General features: G+C 40.2%; 1 protein-coding gene across 3 annotated transcripts; it reads left to right on the top strand.

The window, feature by feature from the left end:
- Nucleotides 1-8,031: 8,031 nt before the first annotated feature.
- LOC147864890 (uncharacterized) lies at nt 8,032-12,625 on the top strand. Of its 3 annotated transcripts, none has more exons than XM_087319076.1 (4): nt 8,032-8,305; nt 9,641-9,834; nt 10,410-10,728; nt 12,092-12,625. In XM_087319076.1, exons 1-4 carry the CDS (start codon nt 8,183-8,185, stop codon nt 12,197-12,199), a joined length of 744 nt encoding a protein of 247 aa, XP_087175202.1. In that variant the 5' UTR covers nt 8,032-8,182; the 3' UTR covers nt 12,200-12,625. The 3 variants fall into 3 exon arrangements, with proteins under 3 accessions (XP_087175202.1, XP_087175203.1, XP_087175205.1); XM_087319077.1 differs by lacking the exon at nt 12,092-12,625 and adding an exon at nt 12,011-12,040; XM_087319079.1 differs by lacking the exon at nt 8,032-8,305 and adding an exon at nt 8,831-8,977.
- The last annotated feature ends 2,781 nt before the right edge of the window (nt 12,626-15,406 follow it).

Genomic DNA, 15,406 nt, shown 5'->3' with positions numbered 1-15,406 from the left:
TGAGACAAATCCTCATACGTTTCTGCATACACTTACACTTCAACTGGTATCAGAGCGATCTGCTGCTCGGCGGCAACAGAGAACAGAAAAGGCTGAAAGAAAAGACCAGGTTAGTAAATCTCACTTCCGAGAGAATCATGGCATCAACATTCGGTACAGGAGTTGAAATCCGAAAATTCGATGGCAAAAACTTTGCCCTATGGAAGGGGATAATGCAGGATGTACTGATTATTCGAAGACAGGCCGAGGCCATTCGGCACTCCAAAAAGCCTGCTTCAATGTCAACCGATGAGTGGAGATCAATGGACGAAATCACACGCTCCACCATTCGAATGCACCTAGCCGAAAACGTTTACTTTAGCATGGCAAAAGAGACGACATCGTTCTCACTATGGGAGAAACTTACAAGCCGTGTACGAGAAAAAGTCCTCATCTTCAAAATTGATTTTGATCGAACAATTGTTCAACATGAATATGAGAGAGACCGATCCAACTACCTCCCATATCAACACCTTCAGTCGGGTGTTGTCAGAACTCTCCTCACAAGGGATCAACTTCAAAGAAGAAGTGAAAGCCCTTGCCCTCCTATCGAGCTTACCGGCGAGTTGGGAGGTATTCTGCAAAACATACGTTAATAGCCGACCAATCCTAAATCTGGATGAGACGATCGGCCAAGTCCTCGCCGAGGACATTCAGCGAAAATCGATGGGTCTTACAATCGATGCATTGGCAGAAGCCCATCACTCGACCGAGTTGTTCGACCGACAGAGTTGAATGAGAGAACAAGCCGACAAAACCAGTTAGAATACCAATTGATCAAAAACAAGGGGAGACCGATAACGATCGAAGTCGAGAACGAGCTGATCAGGCGAATTTTGCACACACTGCATAAAAGTTGGCCACAATGTTTCTGACTGCTGGTCAATCAAGAGGAAAGAGAGTGATCAGCGATCCGAGCGGAATCGAGGACGACCCGACTCGGACCACACTCCAGTCGGCAACCAAAACAACATTGCTGACTCCCTACCAGGAGAAGTTCTCTCCTTAGAGGATTCAATGATCGGAGAAGTCCTATAATGTGCACAAGATGCACACACGTGGTTACTAGATTTCGGTGCCACATTCCATGTGACCCCCAACATTGAATGGTTTTCAAACTCTTCAGCCGACGCCAACGTCACAATGCGACTAGGAAACGGGCAGGAGTGCAGAATAGCAGGGATCGGAGAGGGTTCCCATCCGATTGCCCAATGGCAACACAATAACCCTGCACCGAGTTCGGCACGTACCCGATTTGAAAAGGAGTCTGGTCTCCATCCGCATGCTAGCCGAAGACGGGTATCGAACGACTCTTAGTGAGTCAACATGGATGATCAGCCGAGGAAACCTCAAAATCGGGAGTGGGCACAAGTACAACAACATGTACCCATTAATGGCGATCAATCCAGAAGGGGCCCTGAACGTAGCCGAAAAGACCAGCCCAAACTAATGGCATGGCCGACGCGATCACATGTCTCAATTCAAACTTGATCGGCTAATGGCGGTAGACTACATCCCAAAACTCCAAGTGAAGACAGACTTCTGTGAGCATTGTCGATAAGGGAAACAAACCCGAAGTCCGCACACTCTCCACTATGAGACGGTACGAAAGCCCCTAGAGCTCGTGCACGTAGATATATGTGCGCCCATGCTAGAGCGATCACTAGGAGGCTCATGGTACTTCATCACCTTTTTAGATGATTGTACACGGAAGGTCTTGGCCTACTTGATCAGGTTCAAAGAAGAAGCGCTCGAGGTCTTCATTCGGTGGACATTTGAAGTAGAGAACCGGTCGGGACACAGAATGAAGACACTCAGATCCGGCAATGGAGGTGAGTACACCTCCAGAGCCTTCAAACAGTACTTGTCCAACAAAGGGACCCCACATCAAAAGACTGTTCCCTACACACCCATGCAAAATGGAGTGGTAGAACGGATCAACAGAACGATCCAGGAGAGCGTGACGACAATGCTCCAGCAAGCCAGACTGAAGTTGGAATTCTGGGCAGAAGCTTTGCAGACAACAATATACCTGATAAATCTGGCACCATCAAGAGCAATCAGGCTCGAAGTGCCACAGGCACTATGGTCAGGCAAACATCCAACCTATGATAGGCTCTGTATATTTGGATGCGAAGCCTACGCGTTCATCCCCAGGGATAAAAGGACAAAATTGGCACCCCATGCAACAAAATGCATATTTCTCTATTATGGCACCATCAAGAGCAATCAGGCTCGAAGTGCGACAGGCACTATGGTCAGGCAAACATCCAACCTATGATAGGCTTTGTATATTTGGATGCAAAGCCTACGCGTTCATCCCCAGGGATAAAAGGACAAAATTGGCACCCCATGCAACAAAATGCATATTTCTCTATTATGGAACTGATAGGGAATTTGGCTACAGGCTATGGGACCCCGAGAACCGGAAACTGATTCGGAGCATTGATGTAGTCTTCAATGAAGATTCTATCTTCTCTCAGCAGAACCAACAGAGAACAGTTGGTAAGAAGGTATCCTTCGAAGACGACATAGTTGCCATAGAAGAACCGACCCACCAAGCCGAATAAGAGATTTGACAAACAGTCGAACTTGAACAAGCTGACAATATACATGTCGACTCTGAATCAGCAACAAGTCCAATTGTCGCACTCAAAGACAAAGTCATCAAAGACATAGCCGAATCGACAAGAGTCGAAAAAGGCACAGTCAATAAGATGGAAGTCCAAGATAGAACCGAGTCAACAAAGCTCACAAGGGAGACCGGTATGACACCGCTGAAGTCCCAACATGGGGGCCGGTCACTTAACAAGACTCTTGACACAAATGGTTCAACAAATACCGATCGCCCAACCGAGTTGATCGAAGAATTCGAACCACTTATCTCGGCACCCAGGAGATTTGGACGAGCTCGAATGCCAACAGAGTTTTTTCAACCGGGCCTCGACTATGTCAACTACATCGATGCAGGTGAACCAAGCACTTATGAAGAAGGTATAGCCACAATAGACGCCGACACATGGTTACAAGCCATGAAATTTGAAATGGACTCGATTCACAAGAATTAGACATGGGAGTTGGTTGAACTACCAATTGGAAGGAAGCCGCTACCCTACAAATGGGTTTTCCAATACAAATATGTATCTGACTTAGAAAAACCCAAGTACAAAGCTCGGCTCGTCGCGAAGGGATTCAAACAAGAATACGGGGTTGACTACGACGAGATATTCTCACCATTGGTGAAGATGACCACCCTCCGACTCCTACTAGGTGTTGTAGCGACAGAAGATTTAGAGCCCGAGCAGATGGACATAAAGACGACATTCCTACATGGAGATCTGGAAGAAGACATCGATATGTCTCAATCGGCAGGATTCACGGCGATGGGGGAGGACAATCACCTCATATGTTGGTTAAAGAAAAGTCTATATGGCTTGAAACAAGTGCTGAGGATGTGGTACCAGAAGTTTGACTCCTACATTAGGCAGCTTGGATACCACCGATCTAACTCCAACCCATGTATGTACACTCGGCAATTGGCCGACGAGTCTAGGATTTATCTGATCCTATATGTTGACGACATGTTGATTGCAGGAAGCAATCAAGCAGAGATCAGAAAGCTGAAGCAGAGCCTTCACGACAAGTTCGCAATGAAGGAACTCCGACAAGCTCGTCACATACTAGGCATGAGGATCGAGCGAAATCGGACGATCAAGACTCTTTGACTCTCCCAATCCGACTATATCCGGAAGGTGCTAAAGCGCTTCAATATGGAGAATGTGAAGCCAGCACGAACACCGCTTCCGATGTCGATCATACCATTGGATAGAGACTCTCTTGCAACGGACAAGGAGAGAGAGCTTAATGGAAAGATGCCCTACGCATTAGCCATAGGAAGTATCATGTAGGCAATGGTGGCAACCCAATCCGACCTAGTCCATGCCGTGGGGGTGATCAGCCGGTACATGTCAAACCTAGGATGGAAGCATTGGGAGGCTGTCAAGCATATCCTTAGGTATCTGAAAGGAACCATGGATGCACAACTGAGTTTCGGACTGACAACCTCAACCAAAGTTGACGACTACACGGATTCCGACTATGCCGGGAACATGGACAATCGGAAATCGACATCAGGTTACATCTGTCGAATACGAGTGTATAATGGCCATATTCACACTGTCCCTTTGGACAACCCAAGTTCGGGCTATTTCTGTAAAGAGCATAAAGGGCAGTTGCCCTAGGACAATCACTATATAAAGTGACTTTGTAACCTTTAGTGAGGGTTGGTTGTCATTTGTAACTGTTGCTATTGGAATATAACGTTTCCTTTGTGCCTCTCTCTCTCTCTCCCCCCCCCCCCCCCCCCCCCCCTCTCTCTCTTTGTGTCTATCTTGCTCATGCATACACAGTTTCTTCTTCATCACGAATGTTGCTTGCACTTCCACATTGACGGTCTTGTCCCCAACAACATCTTCACCTATGGTGGCTATGCGATATCATGGAGGTCGAAACTTCAAGAGTGCACGACTCTGTTGACCATAGAAATTGAGTACATAGCAGCATCGAAGGTAGCGAAGGACGCGATCTGGTTGCATCGACTGTCTGCCGACTTCTCAGCTATATGCCAAACCGACTGACCTGTGCCAACCATCTATTGTGAATCATAGAGCGCAATACACCTCATCAACAATTATGTCTATCACGCAAAGACAAAGCACATTGAGGTGTAGTATCATCACATCTGGGAGCTCACAACTGAGAAGAAGCTCGAGATACGGAAGATTGACACCGAGGTGAACATCCCCGATTACCTGACAAAGCTACTCCTACATCAATGCTTCGGAGCACTAAGGAAAAAGATGGGACTATGACAAGCGATCGAGCAGAAGAAAGCCGACTGAGAACGAATCAATCATGATAATGAGCCATGCTAGGCTCAACACGGCCCTCACCTATGCCGACTCAACTATATGCCGACCGACTTGTAAGATAAATTTAGATTAGTGTTGTAATCTAGGTTTACGGGGGAGACAACCCCAAACTTTTGTATAAGTAAGAAAGAGTAGTCCTTTTACAAGGGAGTTTGTTGCATAAAAGGCCGACTCCTTCCACTTTATATCCTAGTGTGAACTCGTCGACATAGTTAGGGATTAGTATATATAAGTAATAACCTAACATTGTAAAGTGATGATCTTCTTGATTATATATTATATATCGAGTCTCTGAGAGCAAGACACAGAGAACGTAATAGAGCTTCCATTAAAGCTTCAATTTGTGTATATCTTTGCTTCTCTTTCTGTGTTGTTTTCTGAGTATGAACTAAGACAGATCCTCATACGTTTCCGCATACACTTACGCTTCACGTATACCCCTCTATCCATTCACACAGACCCTTTCATATCTATCCACATGCACACACATGTGCATGTGTTCATACAAATACACATATACTCACATTCACACTCTCGTGCACATTTGCACATACACAACAACAAAACTATAGACTTTCACCCTTATCCATCCTTGTACCTCTCGTCCGGGTAACAGATGGAAGTTGTTGACTATTTTGGTTTTTTACACAATGGTTGATATTGAATCCCTTAGCACAATGGTCGTGCTTGAATTCAAGATGATAGTTGATATTTGAGGCTTTTAAACCTCGACATAATTGTTGTAGTTTGGGGGTCAAAACTCTACATGATGGTTGTAGTTTGGGGTATAGTTATGAATGAATCTCAACAAGATGGTTGTGTGTGAACTCTGCATGGTAGTTGATGTTGGGTCCTTTAACCCTTGGCACAATGGCTGACAATCAGGTCCACATAATGGTTCTGGTTGAGCAGTTTCAACCTTAACATGATGGTTACAATTGTTTATGCACAATATTTGATTTGTTAAATTTATAGACAGTCTCTACAAAATGGTTCAATTCCACATGGTCAACATGATGGTTTTCGATGAGTTTTTAAACCTCAACACAATGATTATTTTGGTTTTAAACACAATGGGAGCTATTTAAAGGCTTCACACAATAGAAATTAGCGAGAGGTTATTGTTAGGAAGCAGATCCCTCCGGATGGACAGGAGAGCACGAGTTGGACTGAAGTAAGAGGAACCAACCGAATGGGAAGCAGAGCATGAACCAGATTAGTTGAATCCGAGGAGGAAGAAGAAAGACCGGATCTGGATGAAGTATTCAGAAATGGGCATCTTTGTAAATAGGTTTTGTTGCACCTTTTTTGGGCTAGAATTGTAAATAGCCCTAAAGTTGTATTAGTATAAATACAACTAGGGTAAGTCATTACATGATGATGAATAATTATTGTTGATGTACAGTTACTATAGGTTGTTGCCTTGTAACTAAGAGAGTGTAGGAGAGAGAGTGAAAAGGTTGTAACTCTATTGTAACCGTTGGTCTGACGAAGAAGAACTCAAGGTCGTAGCCTTGCCGGTTCTTGTTGTATTCCTTTCTCCTATAGCGATATAGTTTGGAGTTTGTTGACTCCGGTGGTTTTTCCCTTTCCGGGTTTTCCACATTAAAACCTTGTGTCTCTGTACTTTTGCTTTCTATCTTCTGTGTTTTTTGTCGGTTAAATCTTTGCACCCGCATACGCCTTAGTGAGAACCGGTTGTGGCCGGTAGGGTCCTTACAGTTATGAATCGAGATCATCACAATGGTTTTTGTTGACAATTTAGACCCTGTACACAATGGTTCAACACAAGAAGAGTGAATATTGAGTTTGTGTGGTGGTTGTGGTTAAAACTGTAGAGAACTTTTATCTGAAATCCTTCAAATATACACTTGAGCTGCTTGAATGTACTATTATTCTTTTTCCTAAGACTAAATCATTTTGGAAAGAGAATATAGTTATTATCTCTAATTACAATTTACTATTGATCAATACTTGTGTCTAGGCCTAGGGATAAATAAAATGGATTATGAAAAATGACTCATAGTTACTTGTGTTTAATTGGAGGGAGAAAATGTTAACACTAAATAAATGTGAACTTAGCACTTCAACACTTAACAGATGTTAACAAATATATGTAAAGTACTCAAGATTGTAATACTTAAGTGCTTTACTCATTCCTAGGTTCTACACGATCTTATTCTCCCATTACATTGTTTCCCTTGATGATGCCAATGCCCATGCCAGTAAAGTGCAAGCAGTGTAGTCTCCAACGAGTACTAACCAAAGACATCAAGTCACTTCATGTCCATAACAAGACAATATCCCAACAGTAGTCAATCCAAGATCTAAAACATTAGGATATTCTCCTTTTGGACATATCCCCTAATGTTATTCTCCATGGCACTTGCTTACCCAATGCATAACACTACCCAAGAGATCCATCCTTGCTCAAATCTTATCAAGAACATAATGGGATCACATACTAGTATATGAAGCATGATATTTTAAATTTGATTTTTCCACATAGTCTTGCTATGTAACAAGTTATTCCGTCGTAGTTACATGATGGAGTGCTAATTGGAAGTTGTGATTTCCGATATAGTTCCAGGATTCTAGGCTGCTTGGGCCAATATTAATCGATTAACATAAATAGAAATTTTGTGACACTCATTTAAGGATGGATTGGACAATTTACAACCTTCCAAGATGCAAGAGTCAAGGGGCCATAACTCGTGTTCCCCATGCATATACTCTACCTTCACGGGTACATATACACATTCTTGCGTCTATGATTGCTCCGACATGGTCCATGACCTCGCCTTAAGAAGTTGGGTGGGTTTGAGTCCTACAAATGACCTATCATCCCCTCGGGTGCCCCTTTGAAGATACTCACAGAGATGTTCGGCCAGAACTTCACGTGTGTGCATGTGTTTATTTTGACTTCTTTGTGTATATGAGTGTCATAATCAAGACACACAAGAGTATGTATTATGTATGTATGTATGTATGTATGTATGTATGTATGTATGTTGTATACAGAATGTCATGACTCATGTCCATATACATATGTATATATATGGCATAGAAGACTGAGACGCAGACAATGATTAATATAACAATAAGAAAGATCAACTGCAGGAAGTGATGCTGCGCCATCGATCTTCCTCTTCTGATCTCCCTCCCCTTCTCCACCTTCACCTTCCTTCTCATTGTATTCTTCTTCGTCTTCTATGTGCTGCTGGATCAGGCGCTTCCAAAATATGCTGTGCACCATAGCCAGAGCTGAAATTAGGGCATGGTTTCAACACTACGATAACTTGCAATTTGTTGCGATTTTGCTTCTCTACATTCAGGTTCTCTCTCTCTCTCTCACACACACGCTCATCCTTTATTTGTTTGCTTCCATCTTCCTTTCTTTTTTGCCTCTAGATGGTGATAAATGTGGTGAAAATCCCACCTTTATCTCCACCTCTGCTCATCACTCATTTCCTTGATGAGAGAATTGTATGCACTGCTGGTTCAACTGCAAAATTGGATTCTTTAAGATTTTTTGTTTTTGATCCTATACTTCAAAGATGTTTGTCTAACCTAAAAATATAAATGGGATACTTTTTGTGCATTTCTCTTTGTTTTCTTTCTCATTTAATTTTTCTATTTCTTTATATATATAATGTGCTGAGAGAATCCCGCTGCTGGTACATCTGTGTTTCTGACATTTCCGTCTTGTTATGTCTCCTCCACATGGTGAGAGATGTGGAAATGTGGTGCCTTTCTCTATGATTATACTTTCTTTTTTATTTCAGTATAATCAGTATTCATGCCATAAGATTTGTATGAAAAATTTCTAGAAGAAGTTCTCTATTGCAAAATTTGTCGCTGCATTTGACAAACATTCCCCCCTCCCCCTTTCGTTTGCAGATTGCCTTTTCTTTCTAGTTGTATCATCAGCACTCCATTCCAAGGCTGCAATTTCCTTTAATTGATCACCAATATTCATTCCAAGAAAATTTTGTATGCAAAAAGCGGTAGGGAATTTTCGCCACTTCATGTCTTTGCATGATTCTTTGTTTTCTTTGTCACGTTTTTCTAGTTACATTCCTTTCTAGTTTTGTCTTCAGATACTAAGAGATATGGTGAAACAATCAATATTTCTCCATGTAGATGGTTTTTTAGTTGCCTATCATTGGCAATCATGGCAATATGATTGTATAAAAAATACTGGGAGAAGATTTTCACTTATTTAGGCATTGACTGCCATATATTTCTAATTCTCTTCTCAATATTCATTACAAGGTTTTTTACATGACAAAGGTGGTGGGAGAATTTCTCAACTGTTAGCATTTGTTTCTGAGCATTTTTTTTGTCGCTTTTCATTTTATTCTACGGTCACTTTCTTTCTTGTTCATTCAAGAGGATTATATGGACAACTACTAGGCGCAATCATCTACTGCAACATTTTTCACTGTAGTACTGTCATTCCTTTGTAATTCATTATTAATGGCCATTCTCAGATAATTATATGAAAAGGGGCTAATAGAATTCCTCCTCTGCAAAATGTAGTTAAAAGTATCATCAAGGCATTTCTTTAACAATCCATGTATTAGCTTTGGTAGACGCTTATACATAAATATTAATGCATTTCTAATTTATTTAAATGAGATATTGATACTGTTTTCCTTTATTTAAAGGTGGGATGCTCCTTAATTGGATCATTAGGAATGTCCTACACAGGAGTTCTTTCAGCTAATTTGGCAATTGCGCTCTTTGCCCTCATTGCTATAGAGAGCAGCAGTCAGGTGCTGGGGCGAACCTATGGAGTTTTGCTCATTTGTACACTTCTACTGGACGTTGCATGGTTTATCCTTTTCTCCGTTGAAATAAGGTATGCAATTTTATAATTGATTTCATTTTGCGAGTAGAAATGGCATTTAACATTTCAACCTTAGGAATTTATGGTTCTGTATTCTGTGGAATTGTAATGGCATATATTTAGCACAACTTCATTTCACAATCCGAAAAGAAGACAGTAGATAACAACCCAAATGTGGAACCTGATGTGGACAATTAACAATAACTGCTAGTAGTGCCTAGAGTATAGAAGCACAAAACGCATATGCTACCATCTAAACCATTTCAAATGTTCCTTGAATGGTGAATAAATATTTCTTCTACTCAAGTATTAAAGGGTTGTAACTTCTAGATTTTTTGGTGTTTAATACAAGTGCTTCATTTATAAAAGAATAAAACATGGAAGTATTTGCACAAGACTTTGATAAATGCTCTAGATCAACAATGGATCACTTTATTTAACATCTTTCTGGTATTTGGAAACTTCAGAAGAACTTTTTCAGAATATGTATATACTATCTCTGATATTTAGAAATTTAAGATGACTTTTTGAGAATGTATATATGAACATAGTTGATGTTGAATCAATGTATGTCTTGTGGATCTCAGGCAACTTCCACTCAACTCAAACCTTGGAAAGCTCACAGCCTTCTCGTTGCAGTTGACCCTTGGGATGCAAATAACAGGCTTCTCTGTACGATTTGTTTCATCGTTCATATGGCTTAAAATGTACAGTTTGGGTTCTGACCAGGGGCATATATATCAACCTGTTGATGCTGAGGCTCGAACAGGGACATTTGGAAATTTAAGTCCTTCAAGCCCACGTACAATATCACTCAGTGATGAAGTTTTGGGTGGATCTATATATAATCCAGCTTACTATGCTTCTCTTTTCAGTTCTCTGGAGGAAGCTCATTCTCTTAAGGAGGTCAGTATTTTCTAAAGTTTTTAATTTACTTATCACAATATCTGTTTAGAAACTGCTAATGTTAATGACTGCTTAAATTGTTGGCAACGGTAATTCCTTGATGCTTTCAAAAATAATTATCTGTCGCTCTAGATGTTGCAAATCTTCTTTTCGTCATATCTGTAAGAAGCATTGATCCTCTGCAAGGGATGGTAGTGGAAGCAAGGAATAAACAAATTCATGGGGATAGAAAGAAAATGGAAACAAACCCAGGCTGAAATGGAGAAGTAATAAACTTGGTATATAGGCGAAAGCAGGCAACCACAACATGAAGGGTGGATGCCACCTTGGTGGACCGTTTGAGATAGAGGGTGAAAACAAGGCCTGAAGTTTAGGATAAAATAGACCAAGCCCAGATGCTTGGATGGAACATTTGATTAGGTTTAGCTTGGATATAACATACAATCAAGTTTAGAAAGTCTTCGAGAAATGAAATGACGGACAATATTATATAAGTTTCCAGTTTCAGGATCGAAGTTCTTTTGGTCGACCAAATTGATAATCAAATGAAATAAAATGAAACGATGATTAAAGAAGACAAGGACAGAGATAGACTTTCCACCCTAGTTAAGCTATCTCCCTTTTTCCTGTTAGATGCTATCTCCATTAGCTTTATCAACTTGAGGAATCTGGCTGCTGTTGCAGATCTTTACTGCTTTGGTCAGAGCTAGAAGACCCTCTCTACTGGCATCCTTGGTTGAGTATCCTTCTCTTAACTGAACCTCCTACTTGCAATATTGTATGTGTATGTGGTTGTGCTGCTAGACACTCATTTTTGTACCATACATGATATTTCCCCCATGCTTCAGTCTTTCCAAGCTGTCAAATTTCTGACATATTGCAATCCTATTACAATCCTTAAGTACGTCATTTTTGTCTCTCTTGTAACTAGTTTCATCTTGATATATGTGTATTTTGCTTCTTTCATCTTTCTCTTGGAAAGTGTGAAAATTGGCAGTCAATGTAAGGGAACACTAATATTAAGACTTCTGTAATGTTCCAATAAGGTTGAATTCTAGCTTTGCTAAACCCTGAGTCGTAGGAAAGCCTAGAACTGGTTAGCACAGATTTCTTGGCAATAATCACCATAGTTTCGAAACTTAATAGCCATGTTTTCTCATATACAACATGGAAATAACATGTAGATTTAATTTTCATGTGAAGAATTCACTTCTGGATGCTTATTTTATTTATTACTGAATTATGAGAGAGCATTTCACATTTCTTGCAATAGTTTGCACAGGATTGCACATTATAGTGATGGAACTAGAGTTTGATTGCTGATCAAAGCAGATTTTATTTTGATTCACATGTTCTCATTCAGATGGATGGAGGAATGCTAAAAGAGTTCAGTAGTAGTCATCTTTCAGATTACTTTGCTACACATCATGTCACTAATGAAGAATCCACAGGTGGTGAGCAAGGACTTTGACCTCATTCTTTTAGATGAGAATATTTGGTATAATTTGAAAGGCGGCAAGTTTGGTTTAAGTACTTGATACAGCAAGTCATTACGAATAGCCCTGAAGTTTATGTCAATAGCATCACCACCAAAAAGGGGTTTACTTCCTGTAGAGATTGAAGGTTTATTACTTATGGGCTTGGTGTTTCAGGTCTTTCAGCGTGTTTCTCCATACAACTGCTAGGTAAATAGTTAATATCAGTGATTTTACAAATATTCATTTGCAGTAGAACCTTGCAGTTCTCTCAGTTAAGAATACACCAAATCTTCAAGGAAGTCTTGAATATATCATTAAAGAGCTCCTAAAGGTGTTCATGTATAAATTTCTCCACAGGATTTTCTTTTTCCTTACCTCTATATTATTAAATTGCAGCATCAAAATTAGTGTTCTTTTTATTCTAGTTAATAAAATATATGTATAATGCAGTTTCAGCAGTATACCTCTGTTAGTTACAGAACTCAAAACTTCATTCTTGTTTGATGTCTTACAGAAAGTAAAACTCCGCACTGGAGTTGGTATGGCATCATTAATTGTCTCACATGGTAAGTTTCATAAAGAGAGGTTTTCGGTGTTTCAATGTAATTGTCTTAGTGAGCCATCTTTTTTCTACTTAAATTATCTGAATGTCTTTAAATCTGCTATCTGGACAAATGATATTCAATACTATCAAAATCATTATAATGTTGTCAGATCTGTGCAGCTAGAGCAACGAGCAGTATAACACAGAAAATCTTGTACATGGTTCAATTTTTATCTTCCATATTTGTACTAATAATGGTAAATTGGATTTAAAAAGATGGGATGAAGAAGAGAAACAAGGGAAGTTCATGGATTAATGAGAGGCATTGCGTACTAACTACATTTGTTATTGATAGGAGTGAGACTCTATTCAAAATCCACTCTTATGGTTCCAAACACTGCCTTTTCACTCGACAACTCATATTTTGTTTGGAGATACTTGAGTCTGGTAAGTTGAGCATTCTGATTTGTAATATCACTTTTTGGCTTCTTGAACGTAAATTCTGAATCAGACACATTTTGCCTTATGCTTCAAATCCTCTTGAAGAATGGGAGCTGTACCCCATAACCTAAGGGACAACCAACTAGGAATTCATTGATGGTTGATCGTTGTTGAAATGTCATTGCACATACCCAAGTGAGCCTAGGCATCCTCAATGCACATGGGGTTGTAGGTGTCTAGGTAGTTTTTTGGCAAGTTTGGGATTGTACCATTTACAATTGGTCAACACTCTAGATAAGTACCATCCCCTTGGCTCTATAGACAATCAAACTTATTGTGTGCATAGTCATATGCCTCAATTTGAAATCCATGTGCGTCACATGGAAATTAAGGCTTCCCCATACGATTGACAAGTATGTGGCCTTACCTTGACCTATTGATTTAACATTTGCATTTCTTCGTGAGGGTTGACATAGATGTTAGAGTTATGGTCTAACGTAAGCATATGATAAGGATAAAAGATATAAGAAATAAGAAAGGTGAGAGAGAAAGAAGGGTGCTGATCCACCCAACCACCCCTGAGCAAAGGGATCGAGACAGACTCGAGCCTTGATCGGCGTCCCATACTACTGTCGTGGCGTTGAGTCGTACCTAGTGCTGGCACGCTTGCTACAAGAGTTGACTCACCACAAGAATAGAGTCTCGATGTAGTCAAAAGATCCTGAAATGAGGGTAGTTAGGACTCATATTTATGGCGATATCGAAGGCCCTAGGCAAGTTCACACTTGGCTTAATGGGTTGTCTCAATCCTGAGGATTAAAAGTAATCCTCCCCTTCTTTCCACTCTCGTTTAATACTCACACTTATCCACGCATATAGAATACTACGGTAATTCTCACCACGAGATATTATATGGTCATGCCCGTAACATACTCCCCCCTCTTTAAAACATTTCACTCTTGCAATGGAAGTTAGTTCTAAGAGTATTTTCGCGTTTCCATGTGGCATCTTTGATAGATTTATCCATCCATTTAATTTTGAATTCGTGGATTATTTTAGTACGCACATTTTTTGTTTTAACATCGAGAATTCTTTCTAGTATATGTGGTTTAGAAAATAATTCTTCAGAAATAACCAGAGTTTTAGTTGTAATTGTATTGTCGCCAAAACTTAGAAGTTCTTTTAGACGACTTACATGAAAAACTGGATGAATTTCAACGCCATCGGGAAGAGCGAGACAATAGGTTGATGAACCAATGCATTTGAGGACTTGAAAAGGTCCACAAAATTGTGGGGCTAACTTAGCACACTTACCTGTAAGACAATGTCTTAGAATTGTGAGGTACACGTAAAAATACCTTCTGTCCAGGGTTGAATACACGAGGTTGTCCATTATGATCGGCGTAAAAACGTGCTCTATCTTGAGCTGTTTTTATATTATCTCATGCAATATGCAACATATCTTGCATATCTCGAAGAAAGTTATGTGTACTTCACAACTCATCATGATGTATATTAACATCAATCGAGGCTCGTGGCTGAAAACTATACATCAACATAAAAGGACTATATCCCGTCGACGTATGCTTGGAGCTGTTATAAACAAACTTCAAGATTGGGAGATAACGTTCCCATTTTGTTGGTTTTGCACCAATGTATGCTCGAAGCATGTCCTCAATAATTTGATTTACTCGTTCAGTCTGTCCATCGGATTGAGGATGATCCGTGGAGCCCATGCTCAATGTAGTTTCTAACTTCCTAAAGACTTGCGTCCAGAAGTCATTAGTAAACTTTGGATCTCGATCACTCATGATATCCATCGGTAACCCATAAAAACGAAATAACTCGCCAACGAATTGGTAAGCCAATTCAGGAACTGTTACCGTGGTTTTAGTAGCAATAAATCTGGCCATTTTAGTTAGTCTATCAACCACAACCCAGATAATATCATGGCCTTTTTGGTTGTGAGAAAGGTTAACAATAAAATCCATTGGTATACTTTTCCACTTATTATTGGGAATGTCCACTTTCTTGTGTAAAAGTCTTGTAGCTTTAAGTCGCTCGGGTTTGTTAACCTGATATTGGTGACATTTAGTCACATAGTTATGTATGTCAGGACGCATCTTACGCCAATAGAATTGAGTGGAGATAAGAACGAGTGTACGATGTAATTCAGGGTGCCTTGTTGAGGGTGCATCATGGCATTCAAAAAGAA

The sequence above is a fragment of the Azolla caroliniana genome, unplaced genomic scaffold (genome assembly GCF_043228905.1).
Source record: "Azolla caroliniana isolate FFs.n. ecotype wild unplaced genomic scaffold, voAzoCaro1.0.p SCAF_4, whole genome shotgun sequence".
NCBI classification, from domain to species: domain Eukaryota; kingdom Viridiplantae; phylum Streptophyta; class Polypodiopsida; order Salviniales; family Salviniaceae; genus Azolla; species Azolla caroliniana.
Note: the sequence above shows the minus strand (reverse complement) of the source record. Positions and strands in the feature narration are given on the sequence as shown.

Bases quoted from the DNA above. Each gene is read 5' to 3' on its own strand.
- LOC147864890 (XM_087319076.1), top strand. From the start codon at position 8,183: ATGTGCTGCTGGATCAGGCGCTTCCAAAATATGCTGTGCACCATAGCC. The intron at 9,835-10,409 runs GTATGCAATTTT...TGTGGATCTCAG, and splicing joins CTTTTCTCCGTTGAAATAAG to GCAACTTCCACTCAACTCAA. The intron at 10,729-12,091 runs GTCAGTATTTTC...GTTCTCATTCAG, and splicing joins AAGCTCATTCTCTTAAGGAG to ATGGATGGAGGAATGCTAAA.